Raw genomic sequence first — 25777 nt, forward strand, 5'->3', positions numbered from 1 at the left:
AAGTGGCTCCATTTTAATCCCCCCCCGGTTTAATGTTTTGATTTAAAATGGTTACTGTGCCAGTTGCCTAGTTACCAACTTGCATTGAAAAAGGTTTGAAATCTGTCTTAATGGAAAATATAGTAGTCCTTGTATAATGAATGCATTATATTGTAATGCAGTGTAAGAACAGTACATTAAAGACAGGGTGTGCTCATATCCCCTCAGCTCTGTGGGTGCTGAGGACCTGCAGCTCACACTCTTTGATGAATAATGGAGAGGCTTTCCGCTCAGAACAGGAAGAGAGCTGCTGTGGCACAAACACACAGCTCTGTGTTCACACACAATGAAGGCATTAACCCTGCTTCACCTAGAAATCATTTCATATCAATGCAGATCTGGGTAACGGGAAAGAAGGGCACTTTTTCTGTTAATTTCCTCTTCATTTTACCCAAAGAAATGTCCTGAATTGTGACTGCCAGGACTGGTACAGCATTCAATGAAGCGTTTGCATGTTTTTAAAGAGGAGACGATGATCTATTCAGGGATCGCAAGAGATTTAGTGAGCAGATAGTCTGAAGTGATCCGGCAACAAACTCCTCATCCACGGTTGTGCTGCTTTCCTAGAAAAAGGAGAATATTTCAGGGCACCGTTCTACTTGTGAGATGTCTTGCTTATTAAAATATTTAGCATATTTGTAACCCTTTGCGGTCCATTTATTCTGCTTCTGTCAGGCTTGCCCGGTCCAGTTTATTTTACACGTGCTGTTTTAAAAGTCATTTTATTCACAGTAAAGCAGGTTTAAAAGGCACTGCATATCAACATGACACTCAGTACTGCAGCCCTGACCAACCCCTTGCTCACTGTATTTATCACATACCTCTTCTGAGTCGTACGATCAATCATCTCCTGATCACTCGATTTATCACCAAACTCCTCAGTAATGCGATCCAAGTCATTATTTTATTCCTAGAGCATCTCAAAAAGCTTGGCAAATGTCCCTGATTTTCTTTGAGTGCTGGATGTGGCAGCAGCTGTCTTGGTTGTTTATGTCTCTGGTGAAGGGACGATGCGTTTTGCTCAGATCCGCTTCCATGTGGCCTGGGAACACCTGTGAATCTCACTGTTCAGTCTTTTTCTCATTATAAAACCGATTATTTCACAATGAAGGTAAAAGCGAGTAGCGATTTGACACTAAAAGAAGATGCTTTAAAGTTAGACAGAATGCAAGAACATTCCAGATTGAACAGTTTTAACCAACCAATGAAAATGGAGCAAAGTGATTCTGCTGAAAGCAAAGGAAGCTGTGAATGACACTTCTGAGGACTGATTTTAGGTAACTGCCAGTAATTCTTCTAATGAATTGAAGGCTCTCAAACAGAAAGTTATCAAATGGCCTCCAAAAACTGAACAGTGAGTGGATTTTGAGAAGGAACTAAAACAAAATGATATTGAAACACTAAAAGAAACCTAATAAATTCAGTGACAAACGTTTAGACTGGATGGCTTTCTCAATGTCTTCAAAGTTGACAACATTGAGAACGATTTCTAATCATAACGTTTGTCATTGAATGTATTAAGCTGACGGACCTTGGTGAACTGTTAAGTGTCTAACTGTACAGCCTCTCACCCGGTGTCTTTGTGGTGGACAGGAATCTTTGATGGAGAGGCCTAACAGCGTAGGTCTCACTCGACTTTTGTGGGAAAATAACTATTAAATAGAAATAAACCAGGTGCAAGAGGAACACCTACATGGAATCAAAACCTGGCAAACCGCAGTCAAAGAAAACAAACCTTGTAAAAGTGCTTTAGATCATCCTGGGCCTTTCCTGTAGACCTGCTGCTCCTCTCCTCCCAGTCTGCAGAGAGGCCAGCGTTCAGAAACTGTAACCCTCTCCCTGCTGCTGCTCTCCTCCTAGTCTGCAGAGAGGCCAGCGTTCAGAAACTGTAACCCTCTCCCTGCTGCTGCTCTCCTCCCAGTCTGTGCAGAGAGGCCAGCGTCCAGAAACTGTAACCCTCTCCCTGCTGCTGCTCTCCTCCCAGTCTGCAGAAAGGCCAGCGTTCAGAAACTGTAACCCTCTCCCTGCTGCTGCTCTCCTCCCAGTCTGTAGAGAGGCCAGTGTTCAGAAACTGTAACCCTCTCCCTGCTGCTGCTCTCCTCCCAGTCTGCAGAGAGGCCAGCGTTCAGAAACTGTAACCCTCTCCCTGCTGCTGCTCTCCTCCCAGTCTGCAGAAAGGCCAGCGTTCAGAAACTGTAACCCTCTCCCTGCTGCTGCTCTCCTCCCAGTCTGTAGAGAGGCCAGTGTTCAGAAACTGTAACCCTCTCCCTGCTGCTGCTCTCCTCCCAGTCTGCAGAGAGGCCAGCGTTCAGAAACTGTAACCCTCTCCCTGCTGATGCTCTCCTCCCAGTCTGCAGAGAGGCCAGCGTTCAGAAACTGTAACCCTCTCCCTGCTGCTGCTCTCCTCCCAGTCTGCAGAAAGGCCAGCGTTCAGAAACTGTAACCCTCTCCCTGCTGCTGCTCTCCTCCCAGTCTGCAGAGAGGCCAGCGTTCAGAAACTGTAACCCTCTCCCTGCTGCTCCTCTCCTCCCAGTCTGCAGAGAGGCCAGCGTTCAGAAACTGTAACCCTCTCCCTGCTGCTGCTCTCCTCCCAGTCTGCAGAGAGGCCAGCGTTCAGAAACTGTAACCGTCTTCCTGCTGCTGCTCTCCTCCCAGTCTGCAGAGAGGCCAGCGTTCAGAAACTGTAACCCTCTCTGCTGCTGCAGAGTTGTATATGTTTTATTGTTGAAGTAATGCTGTAATTTGAATGCCCCACCTTGACATCAGTTCACTGGCTGTCAGTGCAATCTAGAATTTAAAGTTAAGCTTTTAACATGCAAGGCTGTATAGGGCCCCTTCACACATTTGTGACCTCGTGGTACCCTGCCAGTCCTCCCACGCTCTGGGCTTGCTGTGTGCCTAGACCAGTGGAGTGTGAAGGCGACGGGGCTTTTAGCTGCTGTGCTCCTGCTTATTAGGGTTTTGCAGACTGACAGTGTCAGCCCATGGCGTCAGTGCCTATCCTCACCCCTCTCTCTCTGTCAGATCGCTGGCTATGTGAACCAGCCCATGGTGGACGTGTCGATCCTGCAGCGCTCGCTGGCTATCCTGGAGAGCATGGTGTTGAACAGTCAGAGCCTGTACCAGAGAGTGGCGCACGAGATCACGGTCGGCCAGCTCATCGGACACCTCCAAGTGTGAGTATTGCTCGGTTTCATTGAAAGGGGTATTGCCCACAAACAGGGTAATAGCCCTTTATAAAAGGGTACCTAGTAAAAGCATAGCAACGTATAATAAAGCATGGGAAACCATAGGTAAGCATTGTAAAGAATAGCAAGGTATGGTCAAGCATATTAATAAACACGGCAAACCAGGTAAATACATACTATGGTAAATACATAGTGTAACATGGGAAAACTGCAAAAATACTGGGCAAACGTTTAAGTGAACTGAAGCATTTCTAAATATAGCACTGCTGAGTGTTAATGTAGTTATTGGTGGTACTTGTAGTTGTGTACACACTAGTAATATAATTCCCATGTTTTCTAAAGGGGTGCTAAGCAATGCTTGCATTACCTTGTATTGAAAGTGTTACTGTTAGCAGCGGCTGTGTTTTGGTAACTCTGTGTGGAATTACAGCTCAAACCAGGAGATTCAGACCTACGCCATCGCACTCATCAACGCACTCTTCCTCAAAGCACCGGAGGACAGGAGACAGGTCAGTGCACTGCCATGGGGGGGGGGGGGTCTGTGTCTCTGCATGGGTCTGTGTGTCTCTGCATGGGTCTGTGTGTCTCTGCATGGGTCTGTGTGTCTCTGCATGGGTCTATGTGTCTCTGCATGGGTTTGTGTGTCTCTGTATGGGTCTGTGTGTCTCTGTGTGGTTCTGTGTGTCTGTGTCTCAGCGTGGTCCTGTGTGTCTCTGTCTCTGCGTGTCTGTGTGTCTGCTTGTCTCTGCGTGTACATGGATAATGCTAGAAGTGTAAACAGAGTATACTGTTGCACTAAAACAAACTATTATGAAGACATAAATAACAGGCATCGCTTCAAATGTAATGCTCTTTTTTTACTGTCTCAGATGTGCAATGACTCATTATACCACTGATTGTGTGTTGTTTTCATCACTATTAGTTTATGGACCAAAAACCTCCCCACATAGACGGTGCCCATAGTAAAGGAGTGCTAACCAGAGAACGATTGCAAACACCATTCAACAGCAAGGGGAATGCAAGAAAAACAATCCGAATGGCATTGAAGCTACTTCCTCTTAGAATGGTTTTAAACCCATCCTGCACACATTGTATCTTGAAGTTCAGTTTCTGTGCTGCAGCAGTTCTTTTTTTTCCCAGGCCGCTTCCCAGCTGGTATTAAATCCTGGCAGTGTAGTCTTGTTGTTACTGGCTCTGTCAGCTTCACATTGCATTGCAGGGTGTGTGTATCACTGTGCTTGTGTATAAGTGTGCATTCTCTGTTTCCATTGCTGTGCTGCTCTCCGGACTAACCCTGTCTCTGCACCGCACACCCAACACATGCAGGAGGAGCACACTAACCCCCTAGACCTGCCGCTGACTGTAAGTAGCCTTTCTCCATTCACCACTCTTCTTCTGTTTTCGCTCATTGAGCACCATACGCTTTGAAAAGGAGCTGTTACCTGGTTCCTGGCTGTGCCAAGCTGCTGATTTTCACTGGGGAATACATTGGCTCTGGTGCTGCCACGGGTTAGGGAGGCAAAACCAGCAGGGACTGTTTCTCCTCACCGCACTACAGTGGACCCTACTGGCCAGCCACCAGTGTGGGCTTGTGTGGTCACCTGCCGGGCTGGCCTTTGTCCTCCAGGGGTCGGTAGCTCTCATCTGGAGCTGCTGGCTGTAAAGAGGCAATTGGCTTGGGGATCAGAGGACTACCCCCTGACCTTGAGTTCTACTGAGCTGTCGTGAACATAATTGAAAAACGGGGGTCAAATATTTGGGCACTTGGAAAATACAGCTTTTACACTTATAGCCTGAGATATAAAGTCTTTTTATACTTTGTTATAAATGCTGTTGTAGAAAGAAACACGCAGCGTACTGATCTGTATCCACTGGTTATGTTCCCAGAGCATTTCTTCTTTCGCAGTGGGAGGAATGGTTATGACATGCTGTGAGCATTGGATCCTGTTGTCACATCCAGAGACTTCACTGTTGCTCAGAGATATCATCTGCCCCCTCTGGTGGCAGGAGGCAGCACTGCAGCTCCTATGTCATTATTTTGTACATATCTTTATATAACTGATTTTTTTTTGTATATGGAAGAAAAGTTTTTTTCTAAATGTACTTCAGTTTTAACTGTACTTTCACGATTTTTTATAGAGAAAAAAGCTCATAAACTATATAGCTATAGTAAAAACACAATCTCCAAATACTGTAGTCCACCTGTCTCTGTGAGGCAAACAGGAACAGTGACTGAACTACATCTCCCAGGATGCCATTCAGCAGCTGTCATGGTTGTCTCACTCCAATGTCTGTGTTTTCTCTGCAGGAAATGGCCAGCACTCTTGCACAGAAACACCTGAGGTCCATCATATTGAATGTAAGTACGGCACACTGTGAGTAACAGAAAGTGACTGAGCTGGAAAAATCACTTCTCTTTGAGCACAAAGACAGTTTGCTTGCCCTTTGATTTCTGATTGTACTGGGAATAGTTAATTACATTTACCTAGGCTACAAAGCCAAAGCATAAGCCAGCGCCATCTAGTGCACAGCATTGTATTATCAAAAAAAACCACAAAAAAAAAAACGAGGGAAACTTGATCCAAAGGGGCAGATCATTAGATGGTGCCGGCTCTTGCATCTATAAAACACTTTGTCAGATCTACCCTGTGTTGCATATATCTGATCTAGCAGCAACTGGACAACCATTTAGTGTATCCTTTGGTGTTTTGTAATTTATTTGTTACAGCTTCTAGACCACTTGCAATAGCGTTTTGCATATGTTTGGGGGAAATCTTTAGAACTCAACTTGAAGGCTGTTCTCTTTTCACCAGACTCAAGGCTCGCAGCGTGCAAGTGCCGTTATCTCAATGACAATGAAGCATTGCCAACACAGGGCAGCAGTGTGGAGTAGTGGTTTGGGCTCTGGACTCTTGACCGGAGGGTCGTGGGTTCAATCCCTTGAGCAAGGTACTTTACCTAGATTGCTCCAGTAAAAACCCAACTGTATAAATGGATAATTGTATGTAAAAATAATGTGATATCTTGTAACAATTGTAAGTCGCCCTGGATAAGGGCGTCTGCTAAGAAATAAATAATAATAATAATAATAATAATAATGACACCAAGGGCGTGCACAAGGGGGGCAAACAGCGGCACTGGCCCCTCCAATAATCCTCTCCAAAATATTGATTTCTGTTTATCTCTCTCTCTGTCTCGCTCTCTGTCTCGCGCTCGCTCTGTCTTTCTCGCTCGCTCTCTCTGTCTCTTTCTCTCTCCTCTGTCTCGCTCTCAATTTCAATTGCTTTATTGGCATGACTGATTTTTTACAAGTATTGCCAAAGCAATGATGGGTAAATTCCATCTTTACAATGAACATTTAAAACATATGTAAATAAAACAAAAACAACACAGTACTTCAAACACATCACAACAACAATAATAATGAGAATAATGATATACATTTATATATGTATTCTATAACATTATTTATTTTTCTTTTCCTCCCTGTGTGAGGAGCCTCAGTGTCACTCCCTGTCCCTCAGGCTGTGGCAGGCGCTTGTGTACTGGGCTGCCACTTTTATACAGCTTGTGTGCTCACCGAGGAGGATGGGGAGTTTTTCTGGGTCTGGCAAGTCTGAGAAATCTGTGCAGAGATTTTGTATTTTTGGGAAGAAGGCTTCCCTTATATTCTTATATTTTGTGCACTGCAGTAAGAAGTGTATCTCTGTCTCGACCTGATTGAGCTGACAGTCATCACACAGCCTGTCCTCTTTGGGCAGCCATGTCTGCCTGTGTCGGCCCTTGTCCATGGCCAGGCTGTGCTCACTGAGCCTGTACTTTGTTAAGGTCTGTCTCTGTTTACTGTTTTTCACCCTGGTCAGGTATTCAGCCAGGGTGTAGTGTCTTTTTAGGGCCCGATAGCATTCCAATTTGCTTTGTGTTTTAGTGTGTGTATCCCAATGAATAAGATATTCTTCTTTGTTTTGTGCTATAATTGGGTTACTCTTATTGTATGTGTTAGAGTGGAGCTGTCCTGAAGCTAGTTGGTGTTAGTGTGTGTTAGTGCAGTGAGCTTCAGGACCAGCTGGCTGAGGGGACTCTTCTCTGGGCTCTGCTCTTGGTATTGCAGGGCTTTATGGTGGTAAGAGTTTATGTTACTGTTTTTTAGATGGAGCCAAAATTTAATTGCTCGCTCTCTCTCTCTCTCTCTCCAGCACATCATCCGTGGGAACCGTCCAATCAAGGCAGAGATGGCACACCAGCTGTATGTGCTGCAGGTGCTGACCTTTAACCTTCTGGAGGAGCGCATGATGACCAAGATGGACCCCAGTGACCAGGTAAGCCACACCCGGGCCGAACCGGACTAAAGCCGGCCAAATGAGTGACCGATAGGAGCTGAGCAAACAATGATGTATGACACCTACTGCTGAAAGAGCCGTCGCAAAAACAGCGAGGACATTAACACAAACATTTTCAATATGCAGTCTGCTATACAGTAAATGTACAACACACTATAAAGAAAGCTTTAAACAGACCCATTCGACTGTATACCGTACTTTATATTTGGAACATTTTAAATACTGTGCAGCAACCTACTTACATTTAAAGTTTGCAATATTTTATTTGCAAGGTGGTATTCAGTGGGGTGGACGTCTGTTTTGTACCTGATAGTGATTGCTGTTACCCGGAGTGTGAGAAGAACCAAACAGACACTATCACATTATATTATAGCCAGGCCATTGCAATGTAATAAGTGGAGCGTGACATTACTTTAAGGAAACACTTTTTCTATACAGAAATGTGAACAATTTGAAAGACCTCTGACCTGAGCTGTCCCTCACATGCCTGTTTTAATTTGTTATTCAAAAGGAACAGCCTGATATATGAAAATGGCATCTCCCTGCTGTAGGGGAGTCATTCTGTGTCAAGTTAACTGGAACTACTTTTACAGAATTTGAATAGGCTGCTGTCTGGGTATTATGCAGATGTTTTGCAGAAGCAACACTGTTTGACTTGAATTGTGTTTTAGTCCAGATGTTTGTGATGATTGAGCCTCTCTCTCTGCGGTTTCCTCAGACTCAGAGAGACATCATCTTCGAGCTGCGCAGGGTAGTCTTCGATGCAGAGTCTGACCCCAACAGCAGCAGCACAGAGAAGCGCAAGACCATGTACACAAAGGACTACAAGATGCTGGGCTTCACTGTGAGTGTGCTGAATACGAGGGCTCCATCCAGATTGAAGCTTACAAATATGTGCCCTGTCTGGGGCACTGGTAGTGTAGGAAAGAGAACTCCACTCAGCACTGCAGTAATAAAGGAACGATCCCTCAAAATAGCTGTCTGTCTTGATTTTTTTTCAGTATAAGACCCTAAAACTTGTCCTTGTTTTTTTTGTTTTCAGAACTGATCATATTTTTTTAAACGTCTACACGGCAGTAAACTAAATTCTTTAGAAATGATGTACACATTTATACTTTAAACAGTCAGTTGTAAGCTAAAAATAAGCCACCAGAAAAAGGTTTCATCAAACATTTGTTGCTACCAGATAATCTCAGGATAACCACAGATAGGTGGCTGATGCAATCCATGTGAATCTTCTGTGCTGTAAAATGCTCTAATACTACAGCTGTGGTTTATCAGGGTAGAAGGTGGTCAAAATCAAGCAGACAAATGTTGAGTCAAAATGTCTCTTTCACAATGTCTTCTGGAGAGCCGCACGCTGTCCCTCACATTTAAGCTTAAATGTTTTTATGATCTAGTATTGTAGCTTATTATTAAACGACCGAGTTGTTTTTCAATTACTCCTTCCGTCTCTATAAATATATATCCTGTGTTATACATTCAGATGATTGAGCCTCTCTTTTTTAGCAGCTCAGATCTCATGTATATTTTTAGACACCTAATCCAATCGCTTGGCGTCAGCCCTTGCAGTGACAGTCTGTGCTGTAGCTGCTCTGTAGAGCGAGTCTGTGATGAGTCTTCTCCCTCCTCAGAATCATGTGAACCCTGCTATGGATTTCACCCAGACTCCCCCGGGCATGCTGGCCCTGGACAACATGCTGTACCTGGCCAAGGGGCACCAGGACACCTACATCCGGGTAAGCAGCCAGGAAACCAGCTTGATAACCGGAGCTGGACCTCACAGTGCTGCTCACTCACAAGAAGCTAACCTAGTTAAGGAGCTTGCTATCAAAGGATCTAGCTAACCAAGCTGACATGGAAGTGAGCTTGGTGAGGATCTAGCTGCCCTAGCTAGCTGGATAAAGAACTGACTCTGCCCTATATAGGTGATCCGTCAAATGAGAAATCTGTTCAGCCAGGAATACAATGAATATTTATATACTCTCCCTATCTCTAAAATGTTTGTCTTTTAACAAAATGGTCAGTAAATGACATTTGATCGTATTACACGTCATACAATCAGCCACTCAGGACATCACATGTGTCATGATACATATGGCGTCGCAGCCTGCATATCGTGATAGGTATCGTATCATGAGGTCAGTGCATCGTTACACCCCTAGTGATATGTTTGTGAGCCGGGGGTAGCACTCCTTTCAGTGGCTCTTTATGTTTTCTTCCCTCCCAGATCGTGCTGGAGAACAGCAGCCGGGAAGATAAACACGAGTGTCCGTTTGGACGCTGCGCCATCGAGCTGACGAGAATGCTGTGCGAGATCCTGCAGGTCGGAGAGCTGCGTGAGTGTCCTCAACCGAGAGAGAGAGAGGGGCGGGGTTACTGCAGGAAGGGCTTCTACCAATGGAATCATTCCATAAGTCACTCAATCAGTCAATCAAAACCTTTATTTATCCAGATGATCCAATTGAGAACAAATTCTCATTTACAATGCCGAGCTGGCAAGAGGCTCACACCCCCACAGCAAACATAAAACACAACAAGAAGTGAAAAACACATAATCATAAATCATGAATTTCAGCAACAACTTAGCAGGTACAGATGTCAGTCAGCAACTGCTGAATCTCACGAGGGCTGCAGTGACTATCACCCCATGTTCTCTCTCCCTAGCTAACGAGGGCTGCAGTGACTATCACCCCATGTTCTCTCTCCCTAGCTAACGAGGGCTGCATTGACTATCACCCCATGTTCTCTCTCCCTAGCTAACAAGGGCTGCAGTGACTATCACCCCGTATTCTCTCCCTAGCTAACGAGGGCTGCAGTGACTATCACCCCGTATTCTCTCCCTAGCTAACGAGGGCTGCAGTGACTATCATCACATGTTCTCTCTTCCTAGCTAACGAGGGCTGCAATGACTATCACCCCATGTTCTTCACACACGATCGCGCCTGGGAGGAGTTCTTCTGTGTCTGCATCCAGCTGCTCAACAAAACCTGGAAAGAGATGAGAGCCACAGCCGAGGACTTCAACAAGGTGAGAGTGAAAGAGGAGGCTGAGGCTTCAGCACAGACTGACAGGCTACTGGAGTGCCCCTTTATTTACACATTGAAGTGGGTAATGTCCCTATCTCCTGCCACAGCACCATAGATTTGATGCCACCTGAAATACTTGAGACTGTGCAGCAAAGGAAACGATTGGTTGGGTACCTTTCTGATGAAAAATTAATAGTCCTGTCAAGTAAAATGAAAAAAAAAACATTAATTTTGCAAAAAAAAAAAGCAACAGCTTTATTTCAAAATACAACTTTTTTTTTTACTTGTCCCTGTTGCTTTTAGGTTATGTGGACAGAGAATTGAACTGAGTCAGTCAAGCCGATAGTACAGTGAGCAGTCTGGAATATGAACTGTCGCTGTTGTGGAAACTTGTGTTGAATTGATCTGTGTGTTGATCTGTGTTGAATGTGTGTGTTATCTTTGTGTGTGTGTGTGTTGATATAATCTGTTTGTTGAATTGCTCTGTGTGTGTCTTAAATTGATGTGTGTGTGTGTATTGATCTGTGTGTGTGTGTGTGCTTTCTGTACAGGTGATGCAGGTGGTGCGGGAGCAGATCACTCGCGCTCTGGGGATGAAGCCCAACTCTCTGGACCAGTTCAAGGTTAAACTGCGCGGGCTGAGCTACTCTGAGATCCTAAGACTGAGGCAGTCAGAGAGAATGAGCCAGGATGACTTCCAGTCTCCTCCCATCATGTGAGTCACACCCTGACTTCAGAACCCCTCCGACGCTGTCATATTCAAACCGGGAGTGTTCGATTCGAAATGTTTAAACTTGAACCATCAAGAAAGCCATCAGGAGTGCTTTTAATTCTGTAGACTACAACCAGCAATGTGGATGAGACTACATGTGCACAGTCTTGTTCATGAGATCTCTATGATGCAGTGAGGCATTGCTCCAGTCTTGTTCATGAGATCTCTATGATGCAGTGAGGCATCGCCCCAGTCTTGTTCATGAGATCTCTATGATGCAGTGAGGCATCGCCCCAGTCTTGTTCATGAAATCTCTATGATGCAGTGAGGCATCGCTCCAGTCTTGTTCATGAGATCTCTGTGATGCAGTGAGGCATCGCTCCAGTCTTGTTCATGAGATCTCTGTGATGCAGTGAGGCTTCGCTCCAGTCTTGTTCATGAGATCTCTGTAATGCAGTGAGGCATCGCTCCAGTCTTGTTCATGAGATCTCTGTGATGCAGTGAGGCTTCGCTCCAGTCTTGTTCATGAGATCTCTCTGATGCAATGAGGCATCGCTCCAGTCTTGTTCATGAGATCTCTCTGATGCAGTGAGGCATCGCTCCAGTCTTGTTCATGAGATCACTGTGATGCAGTGAGGCATCGCCCCAGTCTTGTTCATGAGATCTCTCTGATGCAGTGAGGCATCGCTCCAGTCTTGTTCATGAGATCTCTGTGATGCAGTGAGGCATCGCCCCAGTCTTGTTCATGAGATCACTGTGATGTTTATCCTCGTCTCTGCTGTGTCCCTCCAGTGAGCTGCGGGAACGCATCCAGCCTGAGATCCTGGAGCTGATCAAACAGCAGCGTTTTAACCGGCTGTGCGAGGGGAGCTGCTTCCGCAAGATTGGGAACCGCCGACGGCAAGGTAGGGCCCCAGAGGCTTCTCCAGCGGCACGCTGCAGAGCTGAGAGAGGGGAGCTGTAGCAAGGTAAAGGTGGAATGGAAAGGATTTAAAAAACATGGATTGCCTTACCCACGTGTCAGTCATGTTTCCATTTCTTACCTCTTGTCTATTATCTTATTACTGCTCCATATTTATTTCCTTATAAAAGTTTCCCTTAGTAACTGCAAAGCTAAGTGCAATAAAACATAGTGATAGCATATGCAAGCAGTGTAAAATGTACCGTGTGCTGAGAATCTTGTTTTAGTTGGAGATATGCAAACATACAATGCTATGAGGTAATTCCTGCAGGAGTGGATCACTCGAATGGTCTCGCTGCAATCAGACCCATAGAGTAATATTAGTAACATCTGGAATGTGTGCACATGAATTGAGGTAAAAAAAAAAAACCAAACAACCAAGTGTCAGAGCTTTTAAAGACTGGGTTAGCACTTCTTTGTGACAGGATACACATACGGACACACCTACAGAATAGAATCTCTGTAGTCATGAATACAGACCACCTACACTAAAGTCAGTCCTGGCTGAGTCTCTCTCTCTCTCTCTCTCTCTCTCTGTCTCTCTCTCTCTCTCTCTCTCTCTCTCTCTCTCTCCCCTCATGAAGGCAGCAGTAGAATAATGAATGAGAGAAAGAGAGAAAGCAGTGTGCCGGATAGGAGTGAATTATAAGGGCTTCGGTCCTAGTCCTGTGGTTTATCCTCTTCTCTCTCCCTCCACCCCCTCCCCCTCTCTTCACAGAGAAGTTCTGGTTCTGCCGCCTCTCTCTGAATCACAAGGTCCTTCACTACGGAGATCTGGAGGAGCCGCCGCAGGGGGAGGTGCCCTTCGAGTCCCTGACTGACAAGAGTGAGTATGAGGGAGGGGCTTCACAGGCTGCCACCAGGGGGCGAGCCGCATCACCATTATTATTCACTTTCCTCAACCCGGCAGCTGCACACTGCTTAACAGTGCAGTATCTTAGTTTATTAAAAAAAAAAAAGTACAGTACATGATTCATTCTTTGTCTGATGGATACAGAAGCGAGTATTTCAGAGCTTACATGTGTTGTGTTGGGGAATTAATTTAACATGCCCCTCTCTCTCTCCCTGCCCCCCCTCTCTCTCACTCTCTTCCTCCCTCCCTCTCTCTCTCCCTGCCCCCCTCTCCCTGCCCCCCTCTCCCTCCCTCTCTCTCTCACTCTCTTCCTCCCTCCCTCTCACTCACTCTCTCTCCCTGCCCCTCCCTCTCTCTCTCCCTCCCTCCCTCCCTCTCTTTTCCTCTCACTCGCTCTCTCTGCCCCTGCCCCTCTCCCGCCCTCCCTCTCACTCACTCTCTCCCTCTCTCTGCCCCTCTCCCTCCCTCTCTGCCCCTCTCCCTCCTTCCCTCCCTCTCTCCAGTCCCAGTGGCTGATATCAAGTCTGTGGTGACTGGGAAGGACTGTCCTCACATGAAAGAGAAGAGCGCCCTCAAGCAGAACAAGGTCCTAACCCCCTCAATACAGTACAGCACGTCTTCTTGTCAAAGCACGTCCTTCATTCTTTAATTAACTCCTGTTTTTTTTAAAGGGAAATAATCATGCTAATGTTACAACAGGAGACACACAACACATTGAGAGTGCTTAAGAGAACTGGCAATACACAACTTCGTTGTTTGGTTCTAGTTTTGTAAAACGAATTAAAGACTGGAGGAAAAGCTTGGAAAATATGTATTTAATTCAAGACAAACTTGATACGGGTCTGAAATATCCCAGTTATCTGAACTAGTGGGGCGTGCTGACTTATAAAAACACCCTTTGTGGCTTCAGTAGAGCTCTCAGGTTCAAGTCTAACAAATCATATGAAACTGAATAAATTCAGTGACAAAGGTCTTGAATGTCTTTGCTGAGCTTTTTGACTCCTTGCTGTCTCACACAGGAGGTGCTGGAGCTCGCCTTTTCAATCCTTCATGATCCTGACGAGGCCCTGAACTTCGTGGCAACAAACAAATACGAGGTGAGAGAGCTGGCCTGAGCGTCTCGTGAAAACGTATTGCAAATGTCAGTTCAGTTCTCGTTCCCTCACTAGATATGTGTAACATCGGTAGATCAGCATTCGTCTTCCTAGAAGTAAGAGACAATGCCGGACGGAATGTGGATAATAATGATTGATCCCTTCCCTTTAATCATGCTTGCCCCCTGTCTCTGGCAGTACTGTATCTGGACAGACGGCCTGAGCGCTCTGATTGGACGGGAGATGGGCAGTGAGCTGACCCGCAGTGACCTGGACACACTGCTCAGCATGGAGATGAAACTCCGCCTCCTCGACCTGGAGAACATCCAGATTCCAGAGGCCCCGCCCCCTATCCCCAAAGAGCCCAGCAGCTACAACTTCGTCTACCACTACGGCTGAGAGAGAGACAGCGCCCCCTAGGGCTGAGGATGGGACAGGCAGGGCTCACGCTGGAAAGAGCACCCTCTTGTGGTGGGAACACCTTTTAACAGGCTCATTTTGAAAAGGGAAACTCGCTATTAAGGTGTTATAAAAGGTGTTCTCAGAGTTAGACTTCTGGGGTGCGAGGGGAGATTGTGTGGACCCTTTTTAGAAGTTCTTGTATGTATGTATACACTTTGAGGGAATTTCAGATCACTTGCCAGGGTCCCATTTCTTAAATTCAAATAAAAAGTAAAACCTTCAATTTTTTTTTTTTTTTTGAACTACAGTTTTTCAACTGGTCCTGTTGTGTGCAGATCTCTCTTGCCCTGGCCTCGCCCTGTGCCTGGTAGTGTAGGTTGTGTGTATTTAAATTGGGTTGTATTGTTTTTCAGGAGGTGTCTTGATTGGAGACATTCCGTTTTTCAAAACTTCACTCAATCATAGATTCTAAGGTAAAACTTCAAGACTAGATGAAATATGAAGGCACTTGATTCTTTACCTTGGGATATCAGGTTGACATGTTTACAGTAATAATGGGATTAATCTGAAGAAATCTATTGTACACACACCCTGATTACTTTAGTAGAGACCTATAATTACTAGAAATATGATTTCCCTTTCAAATTAAATGATGTAAACCTTCATTCCTAATATAATATTTTATTAATATGAACTGCCATTCATTTCAAAGTGCTTTAAAAAAAAAATGACATAGTGAAGGTAACTTGTTTAAAAGACGTTGTTTATAACCTCCAACTGCTGCAGGTAGTACCAGCAGTGTGCCTGGCTGACTCGACGAGAAGATTTGGAGTGGACGTTTCCGTGCCTACACAAAAAAAAAAACCTTTGGGGAATGTAAACAAACTGGACTGTAAAGTGTAATAAAATAAGAAGGCTGAACTTAGTACGACTGGAATTGTGCTGTACGACTGGAACTTTACTGTACGACTGGAATTGTGCTGTTTGACATATAAGAGTAGCTTGATTTAATGAAGGAACAACTCAACTGACAGAGCAAGGAGATCAGGTTGGCAGGACAGGACCATTTAGCGCCCCCTATTGCACAAGTGATGAACTCGCATTGACAAATGGTGGATTTCTTGGATCCAAATTGAAATGCAGTATTCATTTCTTTCTTCTGTGTTTAGTAGCTGTTATAAGTGAGCTGGTATGATGGCTCCAGATTAGGTCTTGCTGTTGCTTTAATGTAGCTTGACTGCTGTTCTATACAATCACCTGAAGCTGCCATGCACTACAATGATGCTATTTCAAAGGGGTTTAAGAGGTCTGAACAGCAGAATACAAAACCCTGTTCCTATTTCTTATACCAGCCAGACAGTTAATAACGCTAATTTTATATGTTTATTGTTCAAATCTGATTTAAAGGCGTGCTGAGGTTTTAAATTCTATTTTCGTACTACTTAACTTTGGCAGAATTACCCCATGCTGGTGCTGAAGATCTCTGGGTACTTGCTTTGTTTTGCTATAATGTTGGTTAAATACAACACAATAGATTCAAAAGTTGCTGTTGCTCCCGGTTACCCAAGAACTTCCTGTTCTGTAGGTCAGGTTTACTGCGATTGTCAGTCTGCAATCAGACAGCACTGGATGTTATTAGTTACAATATCACAATGTATTTTAAAATCATGTACAGTAAGGAGGATAAATACTTCTATCCAATTGAACTGACCTGCAAGATCCCATTGTGTTTAACAATAACCATAGTCTTCTAAGTCTCATAAAGGAATGTACTAAACTAAAAATACCTGATTTGAGTGTCTGTTTTCTCATTGACAATATGTGTCCTGTGGGGGTTCTCATTTGAAACCACTTCTTTAACATTGTTTCTGAAGTACCCATGCCTTTGTAAAGCACTGCAAATAAGCCTCTGTTCTGTTGCTTTGTATGATGAAGTATTCATTGCATTGTTGCTAATGAGAATATATTTTTGTAAAGGACTACAGCTGAATTTGGGGGCACAGGAGGTCTGTCTTTGTGGTACCAAGTCTTTAATGAACAATAATAAACATACAGGACAGGCTGGATAAAAATCAATTGGTTACTAAACAGCATCCTGCAGTTTTCACTTGTTTTTTTCTCCTATTAATACAATCAATACATTACACTAATCTGCTGTAATTTGAGTTTAACCCCATATGGGTTGCATACATTACACCATTAAACAAAACTGATATTAACAGTTTTTCCATAATATAAATGTCCCTAAGGGACGAGGGTTTATAAGATGGAAATTTTGATGACCGAAAATAACCTGCCGTAGAGGTGTAGTTACAGAAATGAACATGTAGTTCATTTCTGTAATGTGTTACAGAAATGAACTACATGTTCATTTCAGTACATTTCTGAACATGTAGTTCATTTCTGTAATGTGTAGTTACAGAAATGAACACTGTTATTGTGACCAGGATGTGCAGAACAGGGTAATGATGGTTTGTTTGTCTTTGGGAGGGCAATGGTACGAAGTGTGGATATTGTTTTATTGGTAACTTTGAGTTCTTATTATAACTGTGTTACTGAGTAGACTCGAACATGTAACCCTAGTGATGATAGTGAGTGAACTGTTGTAATACAAGTATATAACTATATGGAAATGATTCCTATCTGTTTACGTTGCTTTACTGAGACTATTAAGAATTGTCTGAATAAATGCAGGGTTGATGCTGTGATGTTCTGTCTTGTGTCTTTCATTGAAGTGTAACCTTCAGGGACTGCTCTTCAGTTCTAGCTGAATGTCATTGATATATATATAACTGGCTCGATCAACTTCAAAAATAAAAGCCAGCGCCGGCAGTGCCACTTTGGATTAAATTTCCTTTTGTGTTGCTGATACACTGCTGTGCACTAGAGTGCTGCCACTTACTAATCTAGACTTGGGGCTGGTTTCACAGACCCTGATTAGCATTCATATTGGACTATCCAATGTTATTGTTAGGGCTAAGGGGCTGTGAAACCAGTCGTTGCTATTTAAAAAGAATACTGAGCACACATATATTGTCAATACAAATGCATTGTCTTTAAGCACACATATATTGTCAATACAAATGCATTCTATAGGATTAATTTAAAAGACAAATGCTACAGCTTGAACTAATAAACTATGGATATTGAATATTTTACTGCCTGCGTATGAAAAGTGCTTTTGTTTCTAACTACTGCAGATTGGATTAAATTAATCTGAGGGGTTATAATGGCGTGTGCAGTAGAAGGTGTCGAATTCAAATGGACAATGAGCCTCAGGGTGAACTGCAACAAAGACAAATCGCCTTGGGCTTGGTCTGTGTGAGTGTGGAGAGGGGGGTGTTGACTCATCCTCAGGCCCTGAGTTACTGTGTTGAATTCTGCTTTAGGACAATATTGACACCCATGCACATTATATGTATGGTATGAGGTGAGAAGGGCTAGTTGTTTTGCACAGCCAGGACACAGCATTTGAAAGTCCAATCCTTCCAGAGCTCTGTTTCACTATTAAGGGCAGTGCAATGTGAAAGGTGTTTTGCAGAGTGCTGCAGTATATGGTTGTGAGTCGCATTGCCTTGTGGTTTGAAGCATACCAGCTTTACTGTGTGCTCAATTACACACCGCTTACCACCGTTAGGAAATACGAAAAGAAACTCGGTAAATACTCCATTGACAAACCCTTCTAACTGAAATGTTTGTCATTGAATTTACTGAGTGTGTTTGAGTATTTCACAATGTACCACTATTGAGTGTTTTGGAGGCCCACAGGAAACCTGGCATGGCTCAAACTGCTAGAAAATGGAAATCTGAAATGATTCCTTCTTTACAAATTCATAGCCACTGGTGTTTATATTGTATCTCTTGGCCTCTAGTAATGCCAGCAGTGCCCTCCAAGTGGGATTATGTAGTTAAAATAACTATGAAATCCTCACCTATTTTTGCACTTCAACGGTCAATTATTGCATATGTTTTAAATAGATATGTTTTAACTCTGGTCATTATTTTATTTGTTCCACATTTTTGTTTCATCATACCACCAGATCCTTGTCTGCAGTAGATTTATACAGCAAAGGCACAGATTAGTCCAATAAGCAGGTTATTAGCGCCCCCTGCCGGATGCATTTACTATTAACTCATAAACTGAACTCAATTCTACTAAGTTGTTGTACACAAGACCCCGTATTGGAAGTAATAATATAAAGTAATCTGGATATCGTTTTGAATGACTGATATGTTGGCCTTTTCATCGCCTCTCAAAAAAAGTCAGCATTAACCTACATGCTTCACACGAGAAACCTCCCAAGTGTTTATATTCTCATTTCATTCTTATTTTGACTGTACTGGTAGACACTTGGCTGCAGTGGGAGCTTGATAACTAAGCCCGTTGAGCCTCTACGCGTAATATATTTTATTTTACTATCGCAGAGTGTAATGTTACATTCACCTAAAAACAAAACTTGTATTTTATTCAAACTTCGTTCTACTTTCAAACGTCATACATACGACTGCTCGGCAAACAACTTCCTGCTTCCCACCACAACAGTCCCTCCGGAAACATAGAAATTCCGTGCACTTTCCACAAGTATAATAATAACAAATACAATAAAAAAAATGTTGTTAGTGTGGAATTGTATGACACATTTGTTTGTATTGTATCTAATGATGCTAATAGTTTTGATATTATTTTTAAATACTCCTGAGAGTGTGATTTTGTATTGTGTGTGTGTGTGTGGGAGGCGGGGCGGTAGAGTGCGCGCTTTGTTTCATGTGGGCACTCTTTCTCAGCACACCCACTTCCGTTGACTCTCCCGCTATAAGAAGGTCCAGGCGGCGCGTTAGCTCCGCGGATCAATTTTTTCGTTTGGCAGAATCCGTTCCGGATCGGCTACATCAGAACCGCAACCATGGTAAGAACCGCTGATATATATTCACTGAACCCCGGGCTCCCGGTATCGACGGCTATTTGTGCCTAGATGGGCTCCGAATCCCGTTTGTAGGACTGTAGAAACAGGGCCCTGTGTGGACCGCGGTCTGGAGTAGCTAGAACAAGGCGGGGAATGGGATTATAACAAGGAAGAATAGACAGTCGGGTACGAGGTCTAGAAGACTCCAGCCTAGATAAAATAAGGCGTTGTCAGCGCGAAGTTTATATTTTATCCGGGGTCATAGTTTGCACTGAGAGCTGTTGTGTTGAGGCGGTATTCATTCAAACGTTCGCGCTATGATTTTCCAAAACATGTATGCAGGCCTGGCGCATGTGAAAAGAGAATCTCTAGTTACCATAACAACTTCACATTTCCCTGTAAGAACTCCTATAAGAATTCTGTAATGTAAGCTCCGGTACTTCGTTTCACTACAGCATGCATAGACCGCGTTTTTAAAATGCGCAGTGAATTCTCAAAGACCCGTGTCACTGGAAGATAACCTTGCCCTGTATTAGTTTGTTTGCTTTTTATATGATTTTGCATTACATGTAGTAACGACCCTTTGCTAAACGTGTTGCGTACTGGTAGGTCGCCTTCTGTTTTGCCTTTCCGCCGACTGAAATATTAAGATTTATTCTAGTAGATGCAGTGAAGTCTTGCCGCTTTGTTTAAACAGCCCCTGTCCAACATTAAACAATGAGAATCCAACACGCAGTCGTGTAATTGTCGGGCAGATATTGTTACGCAGTTAATGAAAAGCCTCTCAAAATGGCCTCTGCAAAGTACCACCTCCGGCCCAAACCTTGCGTTCCTACGCCTGTGTGCGCCGCTGTCGGAGCACATGTCCGTTTTTGTGAGCAATTTCAGAATATATGCTTGTTTGCGTCGAGCCAGTGTTAAATCATGGGTGCAGATGGCTTCTCTGGGGCCCACCTGGTGTTACTTACTTTCTGTGAGTGATGGCTTCACATTTGTAACTCAGAACAGCAATGGAGGTGTTAAGGGTATTTCAATTGGAAAGTGAAGTCCTTGGTGCTCATCACATCAAAGAGGCTTTCTACATAATCTTTTAAGCATATCTTTAAACTTACAATAGACACCATTCATCTGGTCTTGTATTCCCGTCAGGTCACAATTGCAAGCCTGTAACATTTCTGTTGTGTACCCTAGTCTAACCATATGGTATTGTTACCTGTGTACTGGATCAATGATGCAATCCAATAATGCTGATTCCTAATGCTGAACCTCATTATTAAGCAGGATTACTCTGAGATCCAGTCTTTGCTCTTGTCTGCGCTTGTGTGTAATTCATGGTCTTCCCAAGCAGTTGAAAATGGTAGAACAGGTATTCAGTCACTTGGTGTGTTTTTCTTTTGCTGGACAGACTGTGGGGAAGAGCAGCAAGATGCTGCAGCACATAGACTTCAGGATGCGCTGCATTCTCCAGGACGGCAGAATCTTCATCGGCACCTTCAAAGCTTTTGACAAGCATATGAATCTCATCCTGTGTGACTGTGACGAGTTCAGGAAGATCAAGTAAGACCTTAAACCCCACAACACCACAGGCTACACTTGAAATAGTGGTTTTAATGGTTAGCTCATCTCCAGGACAAATTTAGTTACAGAAGTCTTGGATAACCCAGAGCTTATTTCTGTGCTAAAAACAAACTTCAATTTTAAATATCATTCATTACATTAAGTTCTCTGGTATGTAGTCCTGTGTGAGGCATTCCCTCCCTGTTAATTAAATGGAGCTGAACCTGATGGGGAGTTGTGTTTGATGCAGGATTAATGTGAAATCCAGCTGGCCTCTTGCAATTGTTCCTCACAGAGAGAGTAGAAAATCCTCAAGATGGATCTGGGATTGTGAGACTGCTTGTTGTATTTTTATATTGACGCTGCTCCCCCTCATCCGCAGGCCCAAGAACTCGAAGCAGCCTGAGCGAGAGGAGAAGCGTGTGCTGGGCCTGGTGCTTCTGCGTGGAGAGAACCTGGTCTCCATGACTGTGGAGGGACCTCCCCCCAAAGACGTGAGCACACCTCTCTATAGATCAGTATACATAGACACCCCACATTCTGCTGTGTCTGAATAAAACCCCTTTATATGCTCGGAGAACCTGGTCTTCAATTACTGTCAAAGGATGGTACCACTCATTCGATGCAGCCTGTGCGAAACACACAGGAGTGGAGTTGGAGGGGCATCTACCCTTCAGGTTGAAGTCCTGTAAATATATAAGGTGGCTGGTATACTGTGTGGATCAGTGAATCTTGAATACTGACTCATGTTTAACCCCATTAAGCAGGGTTACTCTGGTTACCTGGGTATTTTAAATTATCTAGTAAACTGGTACATACTAGTTCAGTTCCACATGGTTTGTCAAAGCAACTTTTCTGGTACATTGTGAAAGTCTTCTAATCCATTCCTCTGTCCACAGACTGGCATTGCCAGAGTGCCCTTGGCTGGTGTTGCAGGAGGACCGGGTGTGGGCAGGGCTGCTGGCAGAGGAGTCCCGGCAGGAGCGCCTATGCCCCAAGCCCCAGCAGGACTGGCAGGCCCCGTTCGGGGAGTGGGTGGCCCTTCACAGCAGGTAAAGTGGTCTGAATTTGATGACACGATGTCTGATCCTGTGCTGTGATATCTGGCTCGTGTGGGACTGGAATGAGCAGTGTGGGTGGTTGATGTGAGTGAGCAGGCCCCCTTTCCCATGGGTGTGTCTGCAGCGATCACTGCCCGAGAGTAAAGCAGGAGGATTCTGTCCAACTTCAAAGAGAAAGCAGAGGCTGGTTCGTTCCCCTCCTTACAACCGATTTAAGAATATCCTTGCTGAGCTACTTATACACTTCTCTAGGGAACCATTTTTAGTTTTATTGCAAATTGAGTATCTGAATATAGAGATATATGGAAGTGTGTGTCGCGTACTTCTAGCAAACTGGATATGTGGTTGATGAAAATTGATAAGGACATTCTTCAGCACAAGTTGAAAGTGTCTAGAGGCACATGTCTGTTGCACAAAGTACTGTACTCTATTTCGCTATCTTGACTTTCATAAAATTTACTAGCAGCATGACCGAACTGGATTGCCCAAGTCTTAATTACCGAGTGTTGAAATATTGCGGTAGCAATAAATCTAGGCAATTGCTTATCCAATTGTAGTTGAAATTGCCAAGTGCCTTGTGAAAGCAACATTGTTGCTTGCCTCAATTTTAAATATACAAATGGAGAACTTTGAGGCTTCATGTTCTCAATACCAGTGCTTACACTCTGCCTTTTATAGTGTGTATGCAATTGCAATCAAACAGTTACCTCAAAATGAAGGGGTTGTCTGAAAAGACTGAATTGCTCCCGTTAGTGAATGCCTTGGAGCCTGTGTAAGGAGGGTGTGTATCTTGGCTTGGTGTACTGACTCCTGGTTATCTTTCAGGTCATGACCCCCCAGGGTCGGGGTGCAGCAGCGGCCGCAGCAGCAGGTGCCAGCATCGCCGGAGCCCCCACCCAGTACCCACCTGGAAGAGGGGGACCCCCACCCATGGGTAGAGGAGCGCCACCACCAGGTACGAGACAGTATGATCTTGGGATCACCCTTCACTGACAGTTTACAGTTCATTTGGTTCATCTAGTCTAGGTATGGCGTGATTGTTTTAGTTGATCATTAAAGGCGCTCTGATCTGGGTAGTGCTGCACTCAGATGTATTGGGATTTGGTGGGCATTGGTGTTGAGGAAAACGGCAGATTTGAAAAGCTATTCCTTATGCAGGACTGTACCATGGTATCACTTGCCCAGTATGCTGTAAAGCTTCAGGGATGCTGGATTAGTCATGTTAAAATGTAGGCTGTTCAGTACAGTTTTTTAAACTAGTACTGTGGCTACAATAAGGTGCCTACACAGAAAAGGTGCTGTATAACTCTGAACCGTGTTAAGTGATCCCGGCATCTACACTACTTGAGGTTTAGTTCTGTCAATGATGAAGTCAGTTGAGCTGATTGCTAGTTCTGTTTGATGCAGGATTACTTAGCCTCTTGGTATAATGCAGTAGTACACAAAGTCCAGGTCTATTCCCTCGTTCTGCCTCTTGTGCATACTAGTTGTTAACAGCACCTTGCTGTCCTTCAGGAATGATGGGTCCTCCCCCAGGAATGAGGCCGCCCATGGGCCCCCCGATGGGCATGCTTCCCGGCCGCGGTGCTCCCATGGGAATGCTCCCTCCTGGAATGAGACCCCCACCCCCTGGAATGAGAGGTAAGGATCCATGGCGTGACTAGGCTGCGGCTGCATTTTATTCACTAGACTCATGATTTTGACCCGATGCGTGGATGTCTGATCCTGCTGAGAATACATGTCGTGGTGAGGTGCTGTGATGTCTTGATCTGGCTTATGTGGGATTGGAAAGAGTGGTGTGGGTGGTTGATGTGAGTGAGCAGCCCCCCTTTCCCATGGGTGTGTCTGCAGCGATCACTGCCCGAGAGTAAAGCAGGAGGATTCTGTCCAACTTCAAAGAGAAAGCAGAGGCTGGTTCGTTCCCCTCCTTACAACCGATTAGGAATATCCATTTTTACAGTTAATTACAAGTTGAATATCTGGAAAGGGAGATGTGGGGAAGTGTATCTGTCTCGCATAGCTCTGAAGTTTATCTGATTTTGATGGAACTTGGTAAGGACATTCTTCAGCGCAAGTTGAAAGTGTCTATATGGAGATGCTTGTCTCTGTTGCGCAAAGTACCATGATCCATCTATAGTCGCTATGACGTGCATCTCAATGTAAATTGAAAATGGTAAATTACTAAAGGGCAGTTACAGTTTGCTATCAACATGACTGAACTGAATTGCCAAAGTCTTTATTACTGTGTTGAAATAGAGGTAGCACTGTACTGCATATATCTAGAGAACTGCCTCTCCTCTTGTACTGCAGATTGCCACGCGCATTAAGTTATTAGACTGGTCTATGCATGTCAAGTTCCACTTCATTTCCACATGTATATTGAGGTAGATCTTCATCTCTCATAGATCTCATATCTACCAAATGCTGATGGTTATAATCTTGTATCCACGGTCCTAGCTGCAGACGCATGTTGCTGACGCTCATACCTGTATTCTTGTGTCTCTCAGGCCCCCCTCCTCCTGGAATGCGCCCCCCCAGACCCTGAACCCCAGCAGGCCTGTAGTGATGTGCTGTGAGCTGAACTGGGGGTGATGTCTCCCCTCAAAGACTCTGGATTCGAACTCCTGCCTCCTGCCTGGAACTGGCTTCACAGCCCCTGGGCTACCCACATCCAGCTGTATAGTGACATTTTTATCTTGTACTTTTTTGGTGTTGATATTTTGAATTTTTTTAAATAAACTTGTTTAACCATTTGATTTGGTTTGTAAATGTCCTGTCTTGCACTAAACATTTGCCAGTTATATTGTTTTTCCACTGGTTTGTGTGGTCCACTGTACACATTAAACTGCAGGCTATATAGGGGAAATATATTTACCAGAGGTTCCCCAGCCCCAGATTACTGTGTGTGCTCTGTTGTGCCCAGTCTCAACTATATTGGAACCTAGGTTAATAAGCACTCCCCCATTTAATTTGTGTCAATGTTACAAGTCACACTTCTATACAATGAAATGAATTAGGTTTATTTAATAAAATATTGCCATGGTGAATCGAGCCCGCTAGCAGCCTCTTGCCTTGTGCTGTATGCCAGAAATGTTAATGTTTCAGCTTTGTGTTTTCATGGTGGAAGTAGCAGGTGTTGGAGGTTTTGGGGAAATAAATCACCCCTGCTTTGTACATACACGGTCATCATGAAATGCACAGATGTAAGCAAACTTATTTCTTGACACAATGTTCAAGTTTTCCAATCAATGTTTCTTTTTCCCCACACACACTTTGTTTGCAGCTCAGACAGGAGTCCTGCAGTGTCTTTAATTTTACCATTATAGGTGTTTCATGTTAACTGCAATGTAATACCTAGTTTCGCTGGGCACAATATCAAGCATATACTGTAGCACTAATCCTGGGCTACCTCGTGTTAGTTTAGGTACAGAGTGTGAAACCAGCCTGTAATTGTTTATTTACTGTCATGTAAGCACAAGGTAAAAGATGATAAAAGAAAATGCAATGCTGAACAAACGTGATATTGTGAGTGCATTAAAGAACACATCACAGGTATGCCTGCTTATTGATTCTATTGGAGCCCCTCCTGTGTGCTTTGCAGTGACAAGCAGGGTAAACTAGACCCCAAGGGGAAGCA

General features: G+C 44.1%; 2 protein-coding genes across 3 annotated transcripts in view; both read left to right on the forward strand.

Annotated features, from left to right (window-relative positions):
* LOC117431072 (engulfment and cell motility protein 2-like) overlaps positions 1–17326 on the forward strand; it is a 45336-nt gene extending 28010 nt beyond the window's left edge. The window contains exons 9-23 of one of the 2 annotated variants that reach the window (XM_034051683.3): positions 3064–3215; positions 3658–3736; positions 4554–4589; positions 5536–5586; positions 7424–7546; positions 8286–8411; positions 9202–9306; positions 9798–9906; positions 10461–10597; positions 11148–11311; positions 12101–12213; positions 12988–13095; positions 13626–13708; positions 14142–14219; positions 14415–17326. In XM_034051683.3, the coding sequence (XP_033907574.1) occupies positions 3064–3215; positions 3658–3736; positions 4554–4589; positions 5536–5586; positions 7424–7546; positions 8286–8411; positions 9202–9306; positions 9798–9906; positions 10461–10597; positions 11148–11311; positions 12101–12213; positions 12988–13095; positions 13626–13708; positions 14142–14219; positions 14415–14615 (1665 nt within the window). In that variant the 3' untranslated portion in view covers positions 14616–17326. The remainder of the gene's footprint in view (positions 1–3063; positions 3216–3657; positions 3737–4553; positions 4590–5535; positions 5587–7423; positions 7547–8285; positions 8412–9201; positions 9307–9797; positions 9907–10460; positions 10598–11147; positions 11312–12100; positions 12214–12987; positions 13096–13625; positions 13709–14141; positions 14220–14414) is intronic. The other variant, XM_034051692.3, reaches the window with a different exon arrangement.
* A 2046-nt stretch (positions 17327–19372) lies between these two features.
* Positions 19373–24896, forward strand: LOC117432260 (small nuclear ribonucleoprotein-associated protein B'). The gene is made up of 7 exons (XM_034053928.3): positions 19373–19525; positions 20928–21079; positions 21462–21573; positions 21979–22131; positions 22966–23095; positions 23656–23781; positions 24648–24896. Exons 1-7 carry the CDS (start codon positions 19523–19525, stop codon positions 24683–24685), a joined length of 714 nt encoding a protein of 237 aa, XP_033909819.1. The 5' UTR covers positions 19373–19522; the 3' UTR covers positions 24686–24896.
* The last annotated feature ends 881 nt before the right edge of the window (positions 24897–25777 follow it).

The sequence above is a fragment of the Acipenser ruthenus genome, chromosome 29, assembly GCF_902713425.1.
Source record: "Acipenser ruthenus chromosome 29, fAciRut3.2 maternal haplotype, whole genome shotgun sequence".
Taxonomy (NCBI): domain Eukaryota; kingdom Metazoa; phylum Chordata; class Actinopteri; order Acipenseriformes; family Acipenseridae; genus Acipenser; species Acipenser ruthenus.

Excerpts from the sequence above, each read along its gene's own strand:
- LOC117432260 (XM_034053928.3), top strand. Across the intron at positions 21,574-21,978 it reads AGGGACCTCCCCCCAAAGAC|ACTGGCATTGCCAGAGTGCC; the intron begins GTGAGCACACCT and ends CTCTGTCCACAG. Across the intron at positions 23,782-24,647 it reads CCCACCCCCTGGAATGAGAG|GCCCCCCTCCTCCTGGAATG; the intron begins GTAAGGATCCAT and ends TGTGTCTCTCAG.